Consider the following 25,922-nt stretch of genomic DNA (forward strand, 5'->3'; position numbering starts at 1 on the left):
ACTGTAGTTAGGGGCGACTTCAATGCGAAGGTGGGCAAGAAACAGGCTGGCGACCAGGCGGTAGGCGACTATGGGATAGGTTCTAGGAATAGCAGGGGAGAGCTATTAGTAGAGTTCGCAGATAGAAATAATTTACGGATCATGGATATCTTCTTCCGCAAACGAGAGAACATGAAGTGAACCTGGAAGAGCCCCAGTGGTGAGACTAAAAATTAATCGACTTCAAACTATGCGCTCACCTAGGCATCGTTCAGGATGTGGACGCACCCGGAAATGTGCTTTGAAGCGACCACAGAATGATAAGGTCTCGAATTAGCTTAGACTTGAGGGAACGGAAGAAGCTAGTGAAAAAGAAGTCCATTATCGAGTTAGCGGTAAGAGGGAAAGTAGAGGAATTCAGGATATCGCTGCGAAGATATTCAGCTTTAACTGGGGAAGACGATGTTAATGTTCATACAATGAACGATAATCTGACAGCTATCATTACGGACTGCACCGTAGAAATAGGCGGTAGGACGGCTCGACAGGATACCGCCAAGCTATCTCAGGAGACGAAAGATCTGATTAAGAAACGTCAAAGCAATAGGGCGTCTATCCCTACAGACATAATAGAACTAGCAGAGTTATCGAAGTTAATAAATAGCGGACATAAGGAAGTTTAAAACGAAAAGAATCGAGCATGCTCTAAAGAACGGAGGTAGCCTAAATGTGGTGAAGAAGCTAGGCATGGGTAAAAACCACATGTATGCGTTAAGGGACAAGGAGGGAAATATCATTAGCGATATGGATAAGATAGTTAAACTAGCCGAAGAGTTCTACACAAACCTATACAGTAGCCAATGCAATCAGAACGTTAATGATAGAAACAGTAGCGCACAGCAATGCGTCATACCTCCAGTAACGAAAGAGGAAGTAAAGAAATTCTTAGGAGCAATGCAAAGGGGAAAAACTGCTGGTGAAGATAAGGTAACAGCAGATCTGTTGAAGGACGGAGGGGAGATTGTGCTGTAAAAACTAGCCACCCTGTATACGCAATGCCTTATGACTTCCAACGTACAGTCGTCAGCACGTCTGTCTAGAGCGCTCGAAAGGGCCGCTTTTCCTGCACGCGCGATGCCTACCGATGACACTCGGTTCGAGATACCTGCATCTGAGCATGCACCGTTTCACTGATTACGCTGCCTGCTGCTTTATCGCCGTTTCGGTTCACAGCCGCTATCGCCAACGATCACTGGTGAAGGCGCTGCAACCTCAATAGCGAGATCGAGATAGCACGTCTAGGAAAATTTTTTCATGCTCTAAACTTTGACGCACATCATTTTCTTTGTCAATACATGCGCGCTTTGCGATGCGCAAACGCATTACTGCGCACTTGCAGTAGCTAGCAATGCATTTAAAAGCCATGTGCGGTTTCGAAAATGCTGCACATGGGTTTCAACGATGGCTCCGCGCTTGACGCTGCAGGAAAGCAAAGCCATCTGCCTAATGGGACGAGCGATGACTCAAAGAGCCACACGTGCAGCAACAGGGTGTCCGATGGTGACAGTGAACAGAGTCCTGCAGGCCTATTACAGAGAAGGTCGTCTTGCTGATGCCGTCCGAAATAGACATCCAAGGAGGACCACGGATGAAGAAGACCGATGGATAGTTAGTAGCAGCCGAAGTTGCGGACCCTTTTCTCAGTGCCCGCGAAATTCGGGACGAACTTCAGCTGAAGCATGTTTCCACGGACACCATCCGACGCAGGCTTCACGAAGCAGGTATACAGAACAGAGTCGCTGCACAGAAGACATACCTTCAAGGATCGCATAAGCAACAGCGCCTCGAGTTTGCTTCGGCTGTGGAAGAATGGACGCCCGAAAACTGGAGGGCTGTAGTTTTTAGTGACGAAGCTACTTTCTGGACACGCTGGGACCAGCAACAACGGGTGTGGCGCCCTGTGAAATGCCGGTAAGACATATATTCGCAAGACTTTTTTATAGTAGCTAGGCTTAGTCCGTAAAGACCGCAGTGATTAAGAATGGTAAAGGCGCAGAAATATAAGTCGGTAGGATTTTCATAGGCTCTAAAAAACCAGTGCACATTTCCGCTCTAACACTGCTTCTTAACTTTAAGGGTTCTTTAATTACCGCTTTAATCCACTACGTTGCGGATACGGCGAGGACTATGTGTTGAATGTGCGGTCAAGCGGCCGCACGTCAGTCAACGTCTGGGGAGCAATAAGCTACAAAGGACTTATGCCCCTGCATAGAATCGAAGGAAGAATGACACCTGCTTCCTACGTGGACACGATACAGACGGGCCTTTGTCCCCTATGTGCTGGATGGGCCGTTCCCGGATGGATTCTTCCATTTCCAGCAAGATGGAGCTTCCGTACACACTGAAAATGTTGTTAAAAGATTGTTTGCACAGTCTCGGCATTTATCCTTTGGATTGGACGGCAAAGACCAGATTTAAACATTATAGAAAATGTATGGGGGTTAAGGAAAAAAAAAGGCTTTCGCGACAGTCCAGCCTCACTACAGCGAACTCTGATCAGCTATGGGAGGCTATTCAAGGAGAGTGGGAACGTCTTCACAGAGATCCGACTGTAGTATAGAACCACTTTATGACTCGCTCCCAAAAAAGATTTTAGGTGTGAAGCAGTTTTTATTGAGGCAAAACGCTAAGGCGCCCGTGTGCTGTGCGATGTCAGTGCACGTTAAAGATACCCAGGTGGTCGAAATTATTCCAGAGCCTTCCACTACGGCACCTCTTCCTTCCTTTCTTCTTTATCCCTTCCCTTAGCGCGCGGTTCAGGTGTCCAACGATATATGAGACAGATACTGTGCCATTTCCTTTCCCCAAAAGCCAATTATTATTATTATGTGAAGAAGTCTGGAGGAGCCGCAATCGGCTACTAGGAGCCACGGACTTTTTCTTCCAGGGTAACAAGTGCTACCTGTTACTTTCTTAGGAAAGCGTCTTACGGGATGTTGTATTCGTTTTTTTTTGTTTTTCGAGCATGTTCACGCATGTGTATAGCTTTAATAAAGCGATATGAATATCTGCACGTTCTGTGCGACGGTATATCTGAGCGTGACAGTCAATCGGAGTGACCACAGTGTCTAATTCCTATAGCTGTCCGGCTTATTTAATGATCATGCTGAAGAGCACAGTCTGCGATCGCATACACAATATCCACCCACTTGCGACAACGACAAATTGCCAACCTCTGTTTGAAAGTCAACTCGCGAACAACTGATAAATATGGAACGAAACTGATGCGCGTCAAAGATCCAGATGAAAAAAAATTTCCCTGACGTGTTATCTCGGCCTTGCTATTGCGGCCAGCAGCGCTTTCAAGGGTGATCGTTGGCGATCGCGGCTGTGAACCGGCATGGCGATAAAGCAGCAGGCAGTGTAATCAGTGTGGCGGCGCATGCACAGATGCAGGCTATCTCGAACCGGGTGTTATCAGTAGGCGTCACGCGTGCAGAAAACGCGGCCCTTTCGAGCGCTCTAGACAGACGTGCTGACGGCTGTACCAGAAGCTTGTAAGAACGCAAACATTATCCTAATTCATAAGAAAGGAGACGCCAAGGACTGCAAAAATTAGATCTGCTTACTGTCCATTGCCTACAAGGTTTTACTAAGGTAATCGCTAATAGAGTCAGGGCAACCTTAGACTTCAATCAACCAAATGATCAGGCAGGCTTTCGTAAAGTGTATTCCACAATAGATCATATTCACACTGTCAATCAGGTGATAGAAAAATGCGCCGAATGTAACCAACCCCTATATATGGCGTTCATTGATTACAAGAAAGCATTTGACTCAGTGGAAACCTCAGCAGTCATTGCGGAATCAGGGCGTAGAAGAGCTTACGTCAAAATATTGGAAGGTATATATAGCAACTGCACAGCTACCGTAGCCCTCCATAAAATCAAACAAAACAATTCAGTAAGAAAGGGCGTCAGGCAAGGAGACATGATCTCGCCAATGCTTTTCACCGCCTGTTTACAGGAGGTATTCCGAGGCCGTATTTGGGAACAGTTGGGATAAGAGTTCATGAGGAATACCCAAATAATCTGCGATTCGCTGATGACATTGCCTTGCTGAGTCCCTCAGGAGAAGAACTACAAAGCATGATCAATGAGTCAGACAGGCAGAGCAGAACGGTGGGTCTAAAACCTAACATGAAGAAAACCAAAGTAATGTTCAACAGTCTAGCAAGGGAATAGCAGTTCAAAATTGGTAGCGAGGTGCTGGAGCTGTATTTTGGCTACATAGTGCCAAAATACATGCGCATTTGAGGAGCATGCTGGCAAAGCAGCACCTCCAGTGCACGTAATCATTCGAAATAGCCATATTTTGTCTAGCCACAGCGGCAAGAGTAATCGCGTTTTCTGAGTTCTAAAAAGTCGTATGGCGGTTACTAACGGCCGGTTGCAGATCTCGAATTTCAACCAGGCGCCCAACTCTAATAGAAAGTATCATTAGAAATTAGTTCATCCACTTACTCGTTATGATTCACAGATTTTCAGATGTCCGCCAACGCTGGAAATATCATGCCGCGAAAGCCATATTTTTACTTCAGAAATGCTATTTTTGAAAATTATTTAAAGCCTTCGCCGAAACCCCCAGTGTGCGGCTCCCTCGCTGGCTCAATACCTACAACTGAACTGCGTATTGTGAGCTAAGCCTAAAGCTGTATACGCGCCGCAAATCCTCGCTCACCACGCTTCAGTCACGAACAAAAAACCCGATGGCGACAACCCACGAAACCTCTCCTCTGCATGCTGCGTGTTTCTTGCTTACTATTAACCAATACTCGCGGAAGCAGGGCGAATGAACCTTAAGTTTGCTCTGACAGCCCCGAGAAGGTTTCACGGAAACACGTCGCCCTCGCCGCGAGGCCTTGCCTCGCACTCACCTTCGGTGCCGAAGGCCTGGCTCAGAGGTGTATTCCTCGGCAGTCGTCGGACGGTCGTGGGTGCAATGGCTTTCCTGAGTCTCCGGAAGACGGTGAAAAGTACGGCAATCCACAGGCAACGGGCACAAAGTCCCGTCCAGAAGCACTGCCGCTTGTACTACGGCGAAAATAAGTTCTCGCGGCTGGCACCAACGAAGAAAGAACGGCGGTCTGTCGCGGGCGCATTTCTCACACGCGAGACAGCCACTCGCGCATGCGCGTTAGTCCACTACAGGCCCTTTTGCAAAGGCGGTCTGCGCCGGTGCTTTTATCAGAGATAGAAGATTTCCACGTGGGCATGCAGGAGCCGGGAACAGTGACAGTGCACTGCGCCGCGCCGCTGCTTCCATGGGCAGACGGCGCGCATCGTCGCGTTTCTTGCGGCCAGACTTTTTTTTCCTTTTTGTTTTCATCGTCTGCCCCTGGCATGACTCGGTGAAGCGATATCAGTACTGCTTCGGAAGCGCAAGTTCCGCCATGGATGCGCATTCTAGAGCTTGGGACACGCTTTCCGTGTTCTCTCCTGCATGCGCTTTAAATAAGCGGACTGAAAGGAGAGGACTAATTTTTGCATCCCTTCGTGCTAATTCAAAAACCTAATGGGTTATAATTGGCGCACATCAAACGAAGCGCCTTCAATGACCATAGGAGGCAGTTGTGCGTAATGCATTAAAACGGCGAGACACTATCAACTTTTTCACAATTGCCTTCATGAGCGCATATTCCCTCTGGGCTGTGACAGCAGCGTTCTGATTTGCGGCTTTCACACATGCGTCTACTGCGCGTGCGCGTCACAGTCCAAGGCGCACGTGCGCTCAGTCAAGTTGTAAATAGTGAAAAGGTCTATAATAATAATAATAATAATAATTGGTTTTTTGGGGAAAGGAAATGGCACAGTATCTGTCTCATATATCTTTGGACACCTCAACCGCGCCGTAAGGGAAGGGATATAGGACGGAGTGTACGCTCGATTTTCTGATTTCTTCAGTGGCTCTAGACAGGCCGTGTTAGCTCTTCGTGTGTTCCTCTCATCTCCTTGCTTGATTGCTTCTACTAATGGGTGTGTGACGGCAGGTGGCTCTTCTTGCATCGGCTGTCTGCAACGGGTAGCAGTCCCCGAGCTTAGAGCTGGCGAGGAGAACAAATGTCTCACCTCTGAGCTCGTGAGGCATAAAGTGTTTTTGGACTCATGACTGCTTACGGTCGTGCTCGTACTTTTCTTTCCTTTCCTTTCTATTCTTTTTTCATGCATTTCTGCATGTTTTTAAATTCTTATATAAATTTTGCATTTAGTCTTAATAATAATAATAATTGGTTTTGGGGGAAAGGAAATGGCGCAGTATCTGTCTCATATATCGTTGGACACCTGAACCGCGCCGTAAGGGAAGGGATAAGGGAGAGAGTGAAAGAAGGAAGGAAGATAGAGGTACCGTAGTGGAGGGCTCCGGAATAATTTCGACCGCCTGGGGATCTTTAACGTGTACTGACATCGCACAGCACACGGGCGCCTTAGCGTTTTTCCTCCATAAAAACGCTAAGGCGCCCGTGTGCTGTGCGATGTCTTTCGTCATTATTTTTCGTTTTTGTTTAACAAGTTTCCCTCCTGCCCTGATGCTGCCATTGCAAACGGAACATGGGGTCAGTCAAGCTGCCTTCTTTGTAGCCTTTCCCCCTTGTTTTTGCTCCACAACCTCGTACCTGCTTGTTTGTGGAAATAAATCAAATCAAATCAAAATCTATACCTTCTCCGACTCGGAAGACATATAGAGTACGACAGTGGATGCCCCAAGGTCGTGGACGGACTCCCAAAAATTATGTTCCGCAAGATTTAGACCGCGTACGGGCCTCAAGTCTCCGAGCATTCCAGCATATACCAGGTGCAATGAGCAAGCATTTCCATTCACCTTAAGGAGGTGTCGCGGCAGCATCAGGCTTGAGTTCCTTCGACAGGAAAATAAACGTATAGCCTCTCCCGAAGAGATGGTTCTTGGGCAAGTTTACGAGGTCCGCATCAACGACATGGAGAATGCCCTGGCCAGCCTCGGACGCCCTGGAGTTCCTGTTGAGCTTCGGCGTATATGCTTTCATGTAGGGAACTTGCGCTGAAGTTTGCGGTTTTGATTGCAGCGCCATAACACACTGCCTAGCGAGAAGAGCAAGCAGTTTTGGGTAGTACTCTTAGTACTTTTCCGCGCAACCTTCAGGCGCTTATTGGCGTGAGCCTCCGCGCTCTGTCGAAGGCGCACGTGCCGCGCGTCAGCTATCTCGGCTACGCCGAGAGAAGCTGGGCAGCGAATGCTGTCAGCCGAACGCGGGTGCCTAATCGCGCAGAATGTGTTCTCGCGTTTGCAGCGGCCCAAGCGGCTGAAAAAAGCAGTTTTGAGTCACCGAATGGAACAATTGCAGCGCCACCTTGGCAGCGCAGGTTCCCTTGCTTAAGCCTACCGCGTGTACTCTTCGCCACTGAGGGCGTGTTTGTAATCTTGATCGTCTTTCTCCCGGCTTCCAGAAGATCTCACATTTCTATGCATACTGACTACGTTGGGTCTGCACTCCTGTGCTGGAATTTTTATGCTCTGACGACTGTATTTTCATGCATTCGTGTATTGTCCGCAACATTTTTTTTGTCTGTTTCATGTGGCTGCTTCATTATTAGTACGCCAGTGCCAAGACCAAGTTTTTTTGGGGAGGGCACTCTAATAAACTCTGATTGCTTTATTATTATTAAGTATTCATGATCCCTTTCTAACGGGCAACATGTTACAGCCTGCGAGAAATCGCAGTAAGCTCTATGGAGTGAAATGTTCGTAAAGAGCCACGGAGCATTTAACAGTCACTTCCAATGGTCTCTCGAAGTATTTTAAGAAAAATCATGGATTGTACTCTGATGATTGTGATCTCATTTCATTGGCGCAAAGACCGCCGTAGATATTGTGTTTTTGTCTGCATGAGGTGAAGTGAAAGACCCATTTCTCAAGCATTTCACTTTATAGAGAAGCCCAACACCAGCCCAGGGTAAAGCTTGTGGCCAGTGGAAAACCGGTGGGGACCCGGGGGCACTGGGTATCGAACCTTGCACCTTCGACTGTGAGGTGGTTGCTCAAACGAGTATGCCACCGGTGCAAGTAGCTTTGAGACAACTCTTTTTGGTATTGGTCGTTTGCTTCCTTGCCACTGGTCGGCCTCACGACGTCGACACCACAGCCAGCGAATAACAGAGCGTGTTTAGCAGCCAGTCACGACGTCACTAGTCATACCCACCAATAGCTGTAAACCCAAAGAAACACGGAAGAGAAAGCATAGCCAGAAAATTCGGCACCTAGGTTTAGCTGCTGGAAAGCAGATTTAATCAGGTAACAAATTGAAGACAACGCAGGTAATATTTTAAATCGACTTTATACTGTAATATGTGTATACATATTACATATACACATTCACGCGCCGGATAAGATATTTATGTACAATGCCACCGCAAATCAATCCGCGAGACTTCGATACATAGCAACACTCTCATCAAATATTCGGCGTCTATATGTACAGGCGGAGACGATATATTTAAAACTGCGTCGCACTACACGCATTTCCCTTTTCAGCAGGCAGGGATGCCAAATATATTTCTCTAACGCAGTAAATTCGTATAGACGTTGAACCTAAAGCTTGCTTTCGAAAAGGAGCAGCATAGATAAGCAAACACCTTTTTTAGATAAACAACGCATGAACTAATTTACACAGATAAAACGAAACAGGCGAAGGATGTCAGCTCAATATGATAATGCTATACAGGTGGGGACACATTTGCGCTATGCACACAAAGAAACCGAAACTATGAAACATTATTGCACAACAAAGGCGTAAGAAACTGAACTATCACACACTTTACGACCTGACCCGAGCATCTTCAGTAGCCTGACGTCGCATGGAGAAGACCGGCACAAAACATACTCTTCGCAGCCTTCCACTTGTGCTTCGATGTGTCCTCGCTCATAAAGTGCGCGATAGCGCGGTTTAAATGAAAAATCACCCAAAGACAATTTTTCCATCACTCTGAAACTACGTCCCTTTCAAGCCTCATGCCTCCGCAAATGGTGTTGCATTACCACGGCGGTTCATTTCCATGCGGGGCACCTGTCGATGTGCATTACACCGCGTGCAGACACCAGTGCGCCCGAGGAGCTAGGAATTCTAACTATACGCAAGAAATCATGAGAACATGGTGCACTCGCAGCATATATATTAATTTTCGACATTTAGCCTTCACACGTGATACTAGAGCTTATCACATCATAGTCTGGTTTCATAACGAGAAATTCGCTACCCGATGCTCAGCGGCAATCTGGAGGTGTAGAAAATGGGGTAACGTTGTTAGATTTCCTCAAAGGCTCCACCAGTTATTTAAGAGATAAGTTTCCTTAGTTTATCTCCAGGGCTGCATCATCTCTCCTGACACATGTATCGGCGCTTCCGGTCGGCTGTAAAATTTCCCTATTCTCTAGTTTCAAAAGTATGGATTTAATGGTAAACCTTATCACTCGCTGCTAAGTCAGCAACACCTTCCAACGTATTGCAAACTGCGTTTGTCTTAAACTTCTTGAACGCAAACAACGAAATATTACTTCGGAAAGACACAGATAAAATAATAGCGAAAGAACCACCGCTTCTGGCGAGTGGAAAATTTGGGAATGTGCCTCTCTCGAAGAGCTGGCACACGAGACAGCACAACTGGTTTGCAATGCTGTTGAACACGTGCATGCAAGATTTTGTTTCAATTCCTAGATCATTCCCAGGTAATGACAGAGAAGGCCAAGCGAGTGGTTCAAGAAATGAGACCTATTCTGAAAGCAGCCCCCAAAAAGAAACATTTCGCCACGTCCTCTTGCAGCATGGCCCGAGAAGCAGTTCAAGCAGCCGTAACATCCCAACCATTACAGGGCTACAAAGCGATGAATTGGGGCACTAGCATGCACTCGAAGAAACGGCAAAAGTGTTTTTTTTTTCACACGCACTCAATCAATGCAGTGCCGTTGGTGTGCAGCACGTAAAGAGCAAACCTTTCACTCATGCAACCAGCACACGGTTTCGACGACGTGTAACGCGTACTTCACTACTTTGCAACCGTTTACCCAGAGACGTGGGGCTTTTCGATTCGCCAAGAACTTAGACTTGTCCTGCCCGTACTTTGGCGGTGGAAGTGCTTTCTGAGGCATATCACGTGGCACGAAGAAATCCACACAAAACGATGCTGCCTAGACACTGTAGTAACCAGAGCAGCTCATCCGATAAAGTTTTAATGCAATATTAGACGATATTGCACTTTCTTTCTCTGTTGACACGTGGGTCCATCCGGGAATCTTTATTCCTCTCTATCTGGTCCTGTGCCTGTTTTCCAGTCCGTTCATTTCTCGGTACACTTGCCTTCATTTGTCCGCATGAAGTCACATGAAGACAAGAATGTCTTTATTTGCATGTCTGTCGGTTCTGTATATTTATTGATCTGTATGATGTCGGTCTGCCAGTCTGTAGGTCGATCAGTTGGCTCTTCATCCTGCTCATCTTGGAAGTCCGGTTTTCATTCTTTTCTTAGCGTCCATGTGTATTGTTCTGCCTTTTTCTTCCTGCATGACTGTCCGCCTAGCCGCCTATTTCTGTCTGTCCACCTCACTGTCATCCTTACAGTCGGCTTTCCCTTTCCTTTGCTCGTCAAGGTGTCCTTCCTTCTCTCTAAGTACGTCTGTCCGTCTATCTTTGTCCGTCTATCCCCTAATCTGTGTTTGTCATTCTCATTTTCTACATACCTATTCCTCTGTCTGGCATGCAGAACTTCGGATATTCGGAGTTGTCCTAACTTGTGACCGAGCTCTAGCAGTTCATCCTTTAGAGCTGCCTTCATCCCTAACTGCTCATTGTTACTGTTTCGTGCCTAACTCCGGTGCAGTTCATTCTTTAGAGCTGCCTTCATCCCTAACTGCTCGTTGTCAGTCTTTCGTGCCTAACTCCGGTGCAGTTCATTCTTTAGAGCTGCCTTCATCCCTAACTGCTCATTCAGTTTTTCGTGCCTAACTCTGGTGCACCAAGAGGTCCGTACACCCTCGAGCCAAGTGATATGCCCCTCTTCGCCTGTGTCTCCTTACGGAGTAAATCCATTTAGTGACTCGCAAAAGGTTGTGACCCCCTTTTTTCATGCGTCGCCGTAAGTTTCTCCACGAATCCGGCCCCGTATCTTTGGTGAATTGAGCATTGTTAGCGGCACGCTTATCGAAAGTGTTAAGCGCCTGCGCCGCGAACTGTATGTTTGGACCGACACTCGCCTAAGCGGCGGTGAGGATTTGCCAAGGTAATCGCCACTCCTACTCGAACATTGGCTTTTCTTTCACTAGAGAGGGAAAAAAATCTGGAAAGGGCTCCCACCGGTAGTGATATTGGGGTCGGTTAGCAAAATTCTCCATTTTTTTTAGATGCGCGCTATAAAGTAGCACACTAGACAAAACTGGGGGATAATCTCTTCATGCTTGATTAATATGGGTTGATATTATTAAAAGAAACTGATAGCCATCTGGGCGCCAGCTTCGCTACGTGAACGAAGGTAGGTGCCAGAAGTTCGCGACAAACTCCAAAACTTTGTGCAGAGTGTTGTTGATCTTCAGTGCCTTGAGGTTCCTGAGCAACCAAATTTTTTTTTTTGCAGGAGTTCCCGAAAAGTATAGTTACTATTGAGGTCAAATTTATATTTCCGCAAGACGTGAGCGATGACACTGATAAAAAAAATTTTCAGCTTCTCTCTTCATGAGATGAACGCCTATGCACCGTTTAAGCACAAAGCAAATAACCATCGTCTGTCAATTCACTTGTTCTCGTCGGTAAACGGGACCAAAAACAAACCTTTTTATTCTTGGGAATGGTTAAGACGATCGCCTTAAATGGAGGACGTCTCTTTGGCTTGTGAAGGTTAGCCATTATCTGACGTAAATATAGACTTAACAGGCATGTAGAGCCCGTAGTCTCATACAGGCAGTATTGTAGGCTCTTATCTGTAGATGTGAGATAGAAAAATTGGCGTCCTCATTCGGTACAACCCTGAGCAGGTCAGCCCATTCCTTGTACACAGTTTCCCATTGAAGTGCTCTAAAATGAACTTGAGGATGGTCGTGGCAGGTGTAAGACCATAAGTGAACGAAGAGCTAGAAACTTCATTTCCCGTTTCCAGGTAGCCTCAATAAATTATACAGCAGATGACCACAGAGAGAGAGAGAGATGGCACAGGAGACACAAGTTCAGCGTGGTGATCGCAAAGCTTTGGTATGCAATATGTTTTTCCGCAAAAATTAGGAAAAAGAAATACGCTTTTCTGCTGGCGCATCAAATTCACCACAGCACATTTTCACACAACAGCGAAACAAAAAGTTGGTCGATTGTACTCCTCACGTTGACATCGTTGCAGCGATCACCACACGCGTACGACATGGCAACAAGTTTGGACACAATATCACACTCCGTTATACAGGAACAAGCAAGGTAATATATTATCGATAAATTACTCCGGCAAGACGAAACGTACCAACAGATCGCACGTCACAACGGAACTCAGCTTACACAAAAAGCGTAGGAGCAACCGAAACGCCAAGCAGCGTCTGACAGTAGCGGGGATTATGACGGAACCTACACACTATTTACAAAAACTACGGCACAGGCGGCAAGTGTATACCAAGTGCTAGCTCGCATACAGTTGGCCGCAATATAAATAGGAACAAGGGCAGGTATCGAAATTTCTCGTCAAGCGTATCTTTAATTTTTTTGAACAACCAGAACTCGTCCGTTGTCATTCCGTGGAATAAGCAGCGCAGTGCCCTCGGCGTTCCGTTTTGTATTGTGGGCAACTGTAGAAGCATTCAGAGCGAAATAAATTACTAGCTTGCGGTCACGTCCCTGGCAGGGTGAGCCTTTTCAATGTCATCAAACAGGAAATACTAGTTCCGCGCGCTTCACCGCCGCTATGTAGTTGAATCGCCGCTCTGACACAAACCGCAATTCGCAAGGCGTTGAACACATTGCGAAAACCTCAAGCAGTTACGTGTCCTTGCAGCGACCACAAGTAATGAGTAAGCAGGAAGCACAATCAACTTCACTTAGAGAGTGCAAGCGATGGCGCCAGTGGCGAAGGTTTCATGGCGTTTAATAACTGCAGCCGCTATTTAACGTGTGTGCCCCAGAGTTTTCAGAAGACTGTTGCTAGGTGCGAAATCAAGCTCGTTCGGACAGGTGAAGGATGCTCCATGAGGAGGCGGAAAACACAGAGGGCACGTCTTCATTTTCTCTAGATGTTCCTATAAATTTTTAAGATTACATCTCTATTGTCAAGGTAATCAATTCTTATTTCTGAAATCGCAGACTACGGCAACGCTGTGATCATCGCTCCGCACGCCTCGCTGCGCACTCTCTAGATGTAGTCAATGTCAAACTGATTGGCTCAACTCGTAACCATGGCGCTATCGACTACAAAACCGTTCCGGCAAGCTTAGTGTTCGACAGGTACGAAGGAATGCCTACTTCATGTAGCGCCTGAGCGAACGCTCCATGTTGACCCTGTGGCCAACCTGCTTCACCCCCAGCCCCATGAAGTCGTTGGAGTCCATGTTCGCCAGCTTCACCCCCGTGATGCCGGCCTCAACGAAACGCGGTCTGTACTCCTGGAGGAACAGTGACTCCAGCCAGTCGCTCACGTCCCTGGCGCTCCATTCGACAAGGGGCTTCTGCCTGAATTCCCGCTGGACCGACTTCAAACGGGCCAGGTCCCCGGCCTGCCGTTCGATTGGGACGACCAAGACCTGGGGGTCGGTCCGGCGTCCCAGCGTCCCGTATCCCGGACGATAGACGTCGTGCACCGTGGGCCGCGGGTGGTGGTGCGCCGAGCTTGTGGGCCGCAGAGTAGCCGCGTGGTGCTGCGGAGAGCCGTTGTAGCGGCAGTACGCTGCTGGCAGGTGCTGCTGCTGTTGCGGCTGGTTCAGCTGGTGGTACAGGGCGGCCGAGTGGCGCGCCATCTGCTGCGACTGCGGGTGATGCTGCGGCGGAAGCTGCGGCTGGTGGTGGTGAGGAGGTGCCTGCTGATGGTCGAAGCGACGGTGGTACTCGTCCGAGAACTCGGGTGGCGGCGGGGCGATGGGCTCAGCCTGTTGAGGCCGCAGTCCGTGAGAGAATTCGGGTGGTGGAGGGACCAGTTCGGTGAGGAGGTCAGCCTCGTTGACAGCCGAGAGGCCCAGCGAGTCAACCTGGAGCCTGATGAACTGCAGGCTCTCGTCTATGCTGCGTTTGAGGTTCGAGCAGTCTGCGGTGGCGTCGGTCGCGCGCGCTCCCTCCGCTCTCCTCGTCGCGTGAACCTTCTGGTCCAGCCGGATTTTAAGCGTCTTCTTGGGAATGCCGCCCAGCACGGCCTTGTCGGCTTGAGGCTTCCGCACGGCCTGGTTGGCCGCCATAGAAGACGTCATGGACGCTGCTGACACCGGCGGTACCGCCTGTTGCCGCCCTTGCATGTTCCTCTGGTTGAGGTTGGCATCGAAGTTCGAAACCACAGGCGCAGCCAGGGGAACGAGGTTCTCGGCGGACTGCCGTCGCTGGAGGTAGTAGGCGCTGAGTCGCTTGGACAGGGCAGCCTGGTCGTACGACCGGAGGTCCTGCCTCTCCACCTCAACGTCCGACGACACGCCGCTGGAACTGTTCTCCGGCTCATCGTGGAGGTGGTGGTCCTTGTGCCCCGCGTGTTTTGCGGATCTCGGTGCTGTGTTGCTGCCTGCACTTCGCTTTTCGAAGGCGCTGATGTTGTCACGCACCGACCCCGCGGACACCTCCAGGACAAGCTTTTCGGACTCGAGTGGGTCCCTCTTGATGTGAATGATGGTCTCTTGAGCCCTGGACGAACGGGGCTCGAGCGTGTGACTTTTGGCTGCAATCACCTTGGCGTCTGGTTCGTGGCGCACTGGGACCGTCGTCGCCGTAGTTGTCGCAGCCCTCTCCGGCGGCGGAGGCGCCTCGTCGCGCCTTGAACCTCCGGGAGCCTTGAACGTCCCCATGTCTCCTGACTTCTGCGCCTTTGAGGCCTGCTCCTCTTCTTCATCGCTGCTGTCGTAGTCCGGCTCGGGAATGTAGGGTGGCTTGTCTGGAGGTGGTGGCGGTTCTTCCTGAACAGCCGCAGGTCCTCTTACCTTCTTGGTTTTGGCTCCGCCTCGCAGGGTCCCCGTGTCCGGCGTGGGCTGCACCACTCTGAACGTGGAGTAGACCACATTCTCGCGTGTCTCCGACGGTTCCCTGTTTTGAATCCTCGGTGGCAGCGATTGGGATCGCGTTCCGGACCCGGGCGGGGCTGGAGTCCTGCCTGGCCGCGCACCGCCGCGAGCCTCGGCACTCGTCTTGTACGCAACGTGAGTCAGGGACTCGGGAGACGCGTACAGCTTGGCGCTGTCTCCGGGCCTGAAACTGGACATGACCTTGGAGTCCGGGATGCCGTCCACGTTGGCGTAGTCACCAATCGCGTTCGAAACATCAACCTTCAGCACTTGGCCCACGGGCGGCGGAGGTGGAGGGTGGCTCGGAGGGGGTTTTCGCGAGCTCTGACTAGCTTGCTCCGCCGGAGGTGGTGCCGCACTGGGCGGCTGCTGCTTAACGCTCGTCTCGGCGTATATGCGCGCCGTGGGCTTCTTCCAGATCTCTTCCATCTTTTTCCAGGCTTCGCCGTAGATGGCGAGGTTCTCTTGACTCCGGCTCCGTCTTCGGGCGAGGTCCGGCTCTGCTGCGTTCAACTCTGGTTCGCTGTTGAAGTCCTTGAGGTTGGTCTGACCCGCTCCGCGGGCGGCCCTCTTCATCGCGGCGACGCTGCCGAACACGCGCGGTTTGCGCTCAGCGCTCTGACGCGTGAGGAACTCTTCGAGCTCGGCGGCTGTCATGCGGGAGGGTCGGCTGCGAATCGATGCCGTCTTAGGCGCCTCCGAGCCAGCCGTCGCAGTCGCGGGCGCGCTTGCGCTGTTCGAGACGGGCGCGGAGGCTCCGTTTTGCTTCGGTATGCTTTCGATGGAGCTGCTCTTGGTGGAGCGGCCCTCGGAGTCGTATTCGTTTAGTGTCCGGTCCAGGACCTCTGTGGCAAAAAGAAAGAATAGAACAAAAAGCCCTTGTTAGTGATGCGCGTATGCAGCATTGCACAAGGGCATCGAGAGTCCCTTATACGAGCCCTCTTAAAAGTTACATTCCTTGAAAGTATACTCATTGATAATAGATGAGGTTACAATGACATAGCCATGCAGAAATAGCTCCTGGCACTATGAGTGCATGCCCGCCGGTTTTTTTTTTATTTATTTATAGCGCGCTCACACCACCGAAGTGTCATTATGACTGCGGGAGAGCGAACTGCGTTTGCAATTAGCTGCTACTGCATGCTGGCAACGTTCTCTTGTCCTCATAACTCAAAATTCAAGACTTGCATATGCATGATGCATTTCCTGCGAGTTTTCAGACGTTCGGAATCCAGCACAACATTGTTTGCAGCCTACAAAAGTGCCTACAGGAAGCAGTTCTAGGCAGCAGAAGAAGAGACAGTTTCTGTTTTGCTGTCCCCTCACTCAGAAAACAAAGGCTATGTTCGGATTACGGAGGACCGTGAGGAAGTGAAAAAAGTGTGTGGCCGCCATACAAAATACGATAAATGTTAGACGAATGAAAGAGCAAACTGCGCGCTGAATGCTGGCGTTCCGAAAGCTTAGCGCCGCTCTTCTTTTCTGTTGAAGATTTGAAGGGCACACAGCAAAGAGCAGCATCCTAGGGCATTTCACACGGGGCTGATGTGCATTGAATGAAATGAAAATAGAAGACGGTGCAGGACACAATTGGCAAACACTTGGTATCATGAAAAGTGAAGCCATGCACATATGACAAAAGGGGTGGCAAGCAGGTTGTCCTGGGAAAGCTGCGTGATTGCGCACATAGGGATGTAATACAGCGGTTGCGCTTGGCACACAGTAAAATAACTTCTCTTGCTTCTTGTATTGAGTAGAGATTCCATATTCGACAGCCCCGGAATCCCAGAATTCCAGACAGCCACCACAATCACTCTGTGACATGCACCTGTACAGGTGGGAAGGGAGGGTGAGCTCCTTTTCTCTACCTTCAGGAACCCTTTAGTGAGACTGCTCTGTGAATCTGCCCAACAAAGAGTGCACAAGCTTCACCTGAGTGACCAAGGATTCTAAACAAATTAAAAACCTCCGAACTTGCGCACTGGACATTTAAAAATAATAAAAATTGGCTGATGATTACGATAGTCGGCAATATGAAATTTGAGCACAGATATTCACACGCCATCTGCCATCGTTGGCAGGTGGGTGTGTTACGGTGCTAGCCACCCTCCGGGATCTCCCCGTGGCAGGCACCATCCAGTTGTCTATTACTCCACTCTCGCCATGGCAGGTGGTGTTTCGCTCTGCTATTCCCTGCCAACACGCAGGAACCCGCCACCTGGCGTGTTACGCCGACGACGCCTATGACGCGGAACACAGGAATGGGCGCCTAAGGGCCCCGCTCTAAAAAAAAATTATGAGACACTTCGGCAACTTAAGTGTTGAGAGGCGAAAGCCGACCATTCTGTGACAATTTTCACTATGCCATGAGGAGTTGCGGTGGATGTGACGTCACACCGTTCCCGTGGCTATATTGACGTCCACTCTATTTCGACGCAATTTTGACATTCTTGACAATAATTAATTATCTAATTACTCTACAGTCATCAAACGTGGCTTCTAGGTTAACTTCTTCCTCCTCTATCTGAAGCAACCATTGGTTTTCTCCTATCTTTTTTTTTAGTTCTCGAGTTAACGCGTGTGACACCATCTGTTAACGGACGGACGACCGTATGAGCCATTAGAGGCTTTCGCCTTAAAAAACAGAAGCTCTCTCTTTCTCGAGAACGAGCCCACGCCACTGAGCGTTTGGTGACGAACGCCGCCGGAGGGCAGAGGGCAGCGAACCACACGCGCACGTACCAATGTCCGTGAGTCCTGCGACCATGGACTTCGCCCTAGCCCTTCCCACGGAGAGGGTCGTCTTGGGGTCCCTCTTGGGAGGGGCTGGGGCCTTCTTCGCCGACAGCTTGCGTGGCAGCGTGGCGCACTGCCGGTACCCGCCGGCGATCGAGCCGTTGGCCTGCGGCGGCGCCACGGTGCTGCTCGAGGGAGCCGCGCCAGCCTCCGAACCGGGCGCCGACGAGGGCGCCGAGGAGGGTGTCTGCTGCGGCGGACCGGTGGCCCCCGGCACGGAGCCGGACACGGAGACCACCGTCATGGCGATCAGGTCGCCCTGCTGACGGATGATGTTCACCACGCACTCGTGGGTCGCTTGAGACACGTCTTGCCCGTTGATCTGCGATGAGGAGTACGCGAAAGCAGGTCCCGTTAGGTTCGTGGTACGCGTGGCATGTGCATGAGTTGAAAAATTCTACGGAAGATTACGATACTCCATAATGCGAAATATGAGCGCGGCTCTGTAGGTGTCTCAAGCTGTGTAGGCTCATTGTTTTGCTTTTCTCGGTCATCGGCACGTCTGGCGATGATACTAGTTCTTATTGGTATCAGTAGATGAAGACAACGACGTGCATTGCACTAGAATCCGGGCTGCATCGCCCTGCAGGGTAACCATGACACCTTTCGCAAACATCTACTCAAGCACTTCATTGATAACGCTTAGCACGTCATTTATATAGTCACGATTCATATAACTTCGTTTTTAGCTGCTTGAGACAGCCTCTTTGTTCTGTTGATGTGCAGCTTTCGTCATGTATGCCTCATATACTCTTTTGCTTTTGTATAACTTTTTGTGCATTTCCCCTATTTTTGTTACATGATGCCTAGATGTTTTTTTACTTTTATCTCTTTTTGTGAATTGCGAAATCGTATCTGAACTCACCTGTTTTTTGTGTTTTGCTGTACTTTACTATGTTTTTTTATTTCTAACCTATTTTGCACAAACTTCTGTATTTTCCCCCCTTACACAATGCCTCTCCGGAGGCCTGTAAGGTATCTGTATATAAATAAATATGTATATTAGTCCGATAGCAGTATTAGTCGAAGAAGACTATGGCTCATTCGCATTCTCTTGGCCACACAGTGATCTACAAGTTCCGAAGCAAAAGAAAACACCCCTAGCTTTTGTCTCCAACTTCACAATCATCAATTCCTTTCTTCTTGTTCCAATGGATTCCGAATGAAGAGAGCAGCTCGCTCAATTCTATCCTATTCCTACGTTTCCTAATGTACTTTGTCATGTTTTAATGCTTCGAAGTTGGAGGTGCGCATCGCTATAAAAAAATACCATTTTCACCAGTTTCGTCATGCGAAACAAGGCAACTTGTTCTTCGACACGTCCCCATGGAATCTAAAAGAAAAATCGCAACACATCGAAAACAGACCAGTTTTTGCTTTCAAGTGTGATCCCAGCTGTGCTAGGAGAGCTCCTGAATACTCCAGCATATGCTAACACTAGCGAGGACAGAAGAATCTGCTGGCATAAAAACTGTAGCTTCATCAACAAAAGGTGTTACATTCTTGGTTCAAAATAATGTGGGCAATCATGTTTTGCGCATCTGCCTTCTCTCACAAAAATATAACCCATTTACTGTGTACTTCCAGGACCATATGGCGAATGCCCTTACGTACGCTCACCTCGAGTAGGAAATCTCCTTTCTTGAGGCCGGCAAGGTCCGCAACTCCACCTTTGTCCACGTCATCCAAGTACTGCAAGCTAGGCCAATTTTCCGTTGGCTGCCGTTCCATCAGTGGACTCGTGGCTGCACCCAAGAACAAACATTGATCAATCACCCTACCCTAATTGTAGCATGTTTATGATCACCCTCAAAAGATGCTAGCCTCGGGACAGGATCTTTACACCCTTAACGAAGAAAAAATTTGTAGAGCATTTCGTGCTGCACAGACTTCAATGTTCTCTGGCACGTTCTAGGGGCTTAGAAGCGATGCCTTATTTGTTGGGATCAAAGCTCTCACCTTTGACTCCTCTTAGGACGAACCCAAAACCCTTTTTGCTCCTGTGCAAGACAACCGTGCGTGGATCTCCATACCTGCAAAAAAACAACTATATGTTAGCAATCGCTCAAATTTCATCATCATGATGCAACATGGTTCAATGATGCAGTGGGATGATGCAATGCTGATGATGCAATGCTGATGATGCAATAAATCGCGCGAGGGCAGCTTTGGCCAAAGAGCGCCTTGGCACAAAGTGTTGGCGTCTACACAAGGTACGGTAGAAGAACTATTTTCCAAGCATTTCACCCCAAAGAAGCCGAGCATGAGGTCAGGAGAAAACTTATACCCATTAGGAACCGGTGAGCACAATTTTGTTCCAATTCAATTTCTATTCAAGTTTCAATTCCCAAAGCATGGATGACTATCCTCGGTGTGTACGTACGTGTGTAATGAAGTGCGACACCAAAGTCCTGTGCACATGTGGGTTGCCCCGTCCACGAAAACCTTGGTCACTTTTCACCCTCTTCAACGCTTACATCACAAAGCGGCTCCAAAGGTCCGGCCTGGCTATGACAGTGACTGAGCAGCCAGTCCCTTGCTGTTTTTTCAAACGTTTTAATTTTTCTTTGAGGGCTATGCAAGGGGCAACCGAGAGCTCAAAATGAGTTAGGATGCACGAATCACGCCTGTTTAGTGATTTCATTCTCGAAATTTCAACACCAAAATCTAGGCTTAAACTGCTGGCATATTCTTGAGGTTAGTGGACGACGGCGCTTCTATGATGATGATGATGATGATGATGAGACCAGCCCTGACCATTGCAGCTCAATGGCCAAACAGTGTGAAAGTCAGCTAGCCCGGGGAGTGTGGGACCAATCGAAGAATAAATTTATTCATGTGTGCATGAAGATGGGCAGTTCGGAACTTCCGATAACTAAGCTCTGTGTATGAAATGACAACTCGACAGGTACTCACAATCTCCACCGCCTCGGCAGCGTTGTAGCTCCCGATGTGACTTGCATTTCTCGGCGACCTTTGACGCGACCCTGGGAGGAGGAGCCCCTCATTTTCACTTCCTGGACAGCGGCGCTGGGGAACATCCCCTGTCGGCCGTCTCGCGTTCGTCCTTCCAGCATACCGGTATCGCTTACTTCGGTGACTGAAAAGAAACACAGAAAAGGCGTCAAGCAATCGAACAATTTTAGTCCCAAGTTTGTACCACCCTAATAAAGGTCGAATATGCTGGAGAGTAAATTCGCACACTACAGATTTGCTCACGATATGCGCGAAAACGCAGTCGCTGCCAGCACAAGAATAAAGCAGTAATTTCCGTTGTCACGCGAACTCTTCTAGATGGGCTTCAGCTCACAGCTTTGCTTGTAACTTTGACAACATTTATTTCGCAACCGGTGACCGCGTGAAGGCAACCTGAATGCCATTAAAGCAACCTGGTTAGCAGGCAAGGAAAGGGAAATGAGGGGCTCATTAGGGCACATAAAAAAGGAATCCAGCAGCCACTGAAGCCGAGGAAAGCAGAGGGCAATGTTCCTCATTTTTATTTCTAATGTTGATCAGTGAGCATTTAGTAGTGTAACCATTTTTTTTTTACCTGAAAGATAATCAACTGCTTTGAATGCAGAAGTAACAGCCGCGCCGTGTCAGTGAGATCTAAACCCACGACATCCGCATATCGCATGCGGTGCTTTACCAAATTCTGAGCTACTACGTCGGCTGTCCCGTTTTCTACTTTTGACGGTACTGTGCATGTAACCAAACGTTGGGAGTGTTCATCAGCGCCAACCTCGACCATAGCGGTGGACGTAACGTCCTGCTATAGCGCAAGTACCACGTAGAATATGATCGAATCGTGAGAGAGGCACCTGTGTGAGAACCCTTTCAATTTCACATGGCACCAAGACTGCTAGAACCGAGAACCCTGGCAAACCTATCTAGCAGATAAGGATAAGGAACCGAGGGAGCTTCTTACAACGCACAAGCATAGCGGAATGTTTATATATTTTTAATTTGCGGTGTACATGCGTTGAAGGTTGATGAAGGGTGTTGAAAAACCGCCACGTTTAAGCTCCCCATCAAGCAAGCATTCCTAGTTTTTCTTGCCAGTGAAGGCTTTTTATTAGAAGCGATAGCTAAGGTTTTAACGCGATAGCGTTAAGGAGCTCGTGTCGCAGAAAAGCCGGTCTCGTCGGCGTCGGCCATGAGCGAAAAGTCTCTCTTCCTCCCCGTGAGCGAAAAATCTCTCCTCCTCCTCCTCGCAAATGTACGCCACTGCCCCAACAGATGGCGCGCGACTGCAGCGCCTCCCGCTCGTCTCGTTCTGGCGCAGTGGAGCCGTGCGGGCACGCAGGAATCACGCGGTGAGCGGCGAACAACGCAGCGCACATCCAAAGCGCGTTCACCACGAAGCTTGCGGCTTGCCGCCCGTTCGTTCCGACGCGGAAGCTATGCTGGCGTTCGTGTCATCGGGTTTGTCGAGAACGATGTTCCGACGAACTACGACTACAGCTTGTGTCCCGCGCGTTTCGGCAAGGCGCCTGGCAGCGCTTCTACGTGGTTTGCCGCTCCGCGCGTCCGTTTCACCGTACGTAGCAGAGCGATTTGTCTAACGGGCAAGGCGTCGCGCCGAACAGGCGTTGGCGTTCCATGGTCTCCCTGGCAGTGCTGCAACACGCTGTCGCGTTTTAATAAAAATGTGTCCACAATTAGCGCAGAAACTTCCTTCGTTTTACACAGTGCCATTATAATAGTTTCGTACATATACCTGTAATAAGTTTCCTGTCCATGCGTTCTAATTGTCGCCTTTACCCCTTCCTTATTTCCTCATGCAGCTGCGGACTGGAACGACACGTTAAATGGCATCACTACAGACATGTGCTCTGCAGCCTTGCAAAATACTGCTTATATTTCATTCCGCTAAGGTTACGAAATCAGCAATTACCTCACGTGATGCATTTCACGGTAGCGAATGAACTTAAATTAGCTGACTGCCCATCAATGAAAACATAATACAATTAATCTTTCAGTTCTCTTCTGCTGCACTGTGCTTAGTCTTTCGTGACATTATCTGACGTTACATGTAAGTATTCGCAAGCTGCAGACAAGCAACTAGGGATGAAAACGCAAGACACCTGTGTGCTGTGCGATGTCAGCGCACGTTAAAGATTCCCAGGTGGTCGAAACTAGAGTCACTAAATAAAGACTCAGAGTACCGGCACTCTTTTCTCCTATTGTTCTGCGCCGCCGCCACGATCATTGGCCAGTTTGCATCACGTGATATCTGTTTACCCTGCGACGGTTCATGGGGGCTGCCATTTTGTGGCTTATGCGTTTTCAGTCGGGCAACTGTGGTAGTCCTAGTGCTGCCGGTGACCGACTCAGTGACCAGGGATTCCGCGCCTCGCAGCATTTCAGCTCCGCACGACGAAAGCATAAACTGAAGGCAACAGCTGTACCGTTTGCATCTGAGCGGCTCCATGCCGTACGGCTACGATCCCCGCCGCAGCGCAGGGTGGCTAACAGCGTTGTTTACAAAATGGCCGGGCCAAAGTTAGCGGCGAGGTCGCCGAAGCGGCAATCTGGCAACAATGATAAACAACAAAATGGCCGCCCCTGCTTACCGCCGTGCTGCAGTGACGGTACTCTAAGTCTTTATTTAGTGACTCTAGTCGAAACTATTCCGGAGACCTCCACTACGGTACCTCTTTCTTCCTGTCTTCTTTCACCCCCTCCTTTATCGTTTCCTTTACGGCGCGGTTCGGGTGTCCACCGATATATGTGAGACAGTTACTGCGTCATTTTCTTTCCTCGAAAACCAATTTTCAACTAGGGATAGGCAAGTACCCTCACCTTGGACGATGTCACCCGGGTTGAGGGACAGGTGGCCCTGGAGCGGGCTTTGGTACTCGGAGACGCAGACGCAGGTTGTGCCCACCGTGATCACTTCGGGAGTGTCGGAACTGTCCGTGCTCGAGTCACAGCTGTGCGCGCTGTTGCTCGTACAGACACCCGATGATTCGCTTGTGGCGCTCTTGTCTGCGGGTTGCACAGCGACACACAAGCAGTGAGGGCTTCTGAGCGGAATGTGCAGAACTTCGAGCGACGACTGCATCGCAGACCAACAAAGGAGCTTGAAATATGCAGTTGCATAAACGGAAAGTTGAAAAATCAAAAGTTCAAATGAACAAGGGTGAAGCCTTTTTTGCACGGTGACCCATGATGACAACTAAGACACTCTGCCGATTTATCATGTTGAGTTTCATTTTCGTAGTTCAGATTTGGCTTGTACAACATCGTCAGTCAGTGCTTAGGAGAAAGCCAACAATTAGACCACGTCACACACACAGATTGCAAATAATTTGAGACTTGGATATCTGCATCCCGAAAACCACCATACAAAATGCAATAGTTCCGTTAAATAAGACTATCTAAAAATTGTCTCCACACAGGTTAAAGGTCAACACAATTTAGAGACAGCAGTCAAGACTAGTCCATGAGAGAATTGAAGACGAAAAGGTAAGTCAGAATTATGCTGCCACTGCCTTTAAGTTCGTTGCGTCACAATAATGCTGCAGAACAGAGAACAAAGAAACGTAAATATGCATCCTACTCTACCGCCAAGAATTCATCTTGTATCTATGCAGCAATGTTTTGCACGCAACGCTGGCAAACAACTTTTATGCACATCAGTTCACTGCACGGAAAGCACCACATACTTTCTGACGACTTAAAACCAAATTTCATGCACACATTCAATCGCATGCATATTGTTGGACATTTGACATGCAGAAACCAAGCAAAACTCTTTCCAAACTGGCATCTCAGAACGGGCACGCTGAGAGAGCCAAAATTATGGTGGCCATCGTGCAAAAACTGAAGCAACAAATATATCTCCACATACAATCACCAAACACGGAAGGATCTTTTAACACACTGAAAAAAAATCTTTTGAACAAAAGATTTGATGCCCCATTGCAAACAACAAAGTTTATGCGTAAATTATCAACATCTGTTATTAGAAGAGCCGGCTTCTTGAAGCCTGTTTAGAAACCCTATTAAATTCTTTTTTTATACCCGGCATGGTCAATTCCTGCTTTAACTATTGGTAGTATGTGCCAACGGTCATTTAGGAGCACACAGCCTTATAGGTACTTCTCCTTGTGAAAGTGTTCAAAAGATTAACAGAAACACCGGAAAAAACATACATCATCACTGCTTTCCCAAGATTCTAGTTCCCAATATCGGGCTGCGGTTGCGGTCTGCCTTACAATACTGGACTAGAGTATAATATTGAAAGAGAAGGCCTCATATCGTATTCCCCAATTCAGCTTAATGTGGCCGCAATGGCAACATGCTTCAGCATTCCGTCAGCAAACTAATAGACATGGCCAAGAGAATGATGGAAATTAAACATTTTGGCACTAATTTGGGGGGCATACAGTTTACTACACTACGCTGGAGTTTATGTACTAGTGACAATAACAAAACAATCTCGTTCCTAGCATACTATGGGTCCTGTATCTCATCCTCTGTTACATCACCATTTCGAGGCCACAAAACAACATGCTTCGGCATTTCATCTGCCTTAAAACAACACAGGAAATCGACACTGTGCTGTCGGATGGCTTTTAGCTCAGTACGCACCATTAAACACAGCATATTTATGACCTAATTGATACAGATTACTGTAGAGCCCACCAGGAACCTGACCACAGGTGTTCACGCTGCCGTACATGAAAATCAACCACAATCCCCTTCTTGGATGGTACCAAGAAAAGCGAGAGCTTTACTCTCCTAGGCCTACTTTCCTAAGCCATCTTTCATAGGCCTACTTTCTTAAGCCTTCTTTCGTAAGCCTACTTTCTTAAGCCTTCTTTCATGGGCCTACTTTCTTAAGCCTAACCATCCGTCGAGCCCCCTTGGGACGCCAGCGAACAGAGCGCAGA

At 48.7% G+C, this 25,922-nt stretch overlaps 1 protein-coding gene across 15 annotated transcripts in view; it reads right to left on the reverse strand.

The window, feature by feature from the left end:
• Nucleotides 1-8,331: 8,331 nt before the first annotated feature.
• Prosap (SH3 and multiple ankyrin repeat domains prosap) overlaps nt 8,332-25,922 on the reverse strand; it is a 205,372-nt gene continuing 187,781 nt past the window's right edge. For all 15 annotated transcript variants that reach the window (XM_077637758.1, XM_077637751.1, XM_077637755.1 and 12 more), the window contains 6 exons: nt 23,827-24,012; nt 20,938-21,121; nt 19,981-20,054; nt 19,642-19,766; nt 17,968-18,343; nt 8,332-16,070 (listed from right to left, as the gene is read on the reverse strand). In XM_077637758.1, the coding sequence (XP_077493884.1) occupies nt 13,492-16,070; nt 17,968-18,343; nt 19,642-19,766; nt 19,981-20,054; nt 20,938-21,121; nt 23,827-24,012 (3,524 nt within the window). In that variant the 3' untranslated portion in view covers nt 8,332-13,491. The remainder of the gene's footprint in view (nt 16,071-17,967; nt 18,344-19,641; nt 19,767-19,980; nt 20,055-20,937; nt 21,122-23,826; nt 24,013-25,922) is intronic.

Source organism: Amblyomma americanum, chromosome 9 (assembly GCF_052857255.1).
Source record: "Amblyomma americanum isolate KBUSLIRL-KWMA chromosome 9, ASM5285725v1, whole genome shotgun sequence".
In the NCBI taxonomy this organism is placed as follows: domain Eukaryota; kingdom Metazoa; phylum Arthropoda; class Arachnida; order Ixodida; family Ixodidae; genus Amblyomma; species Amblyomma americanum.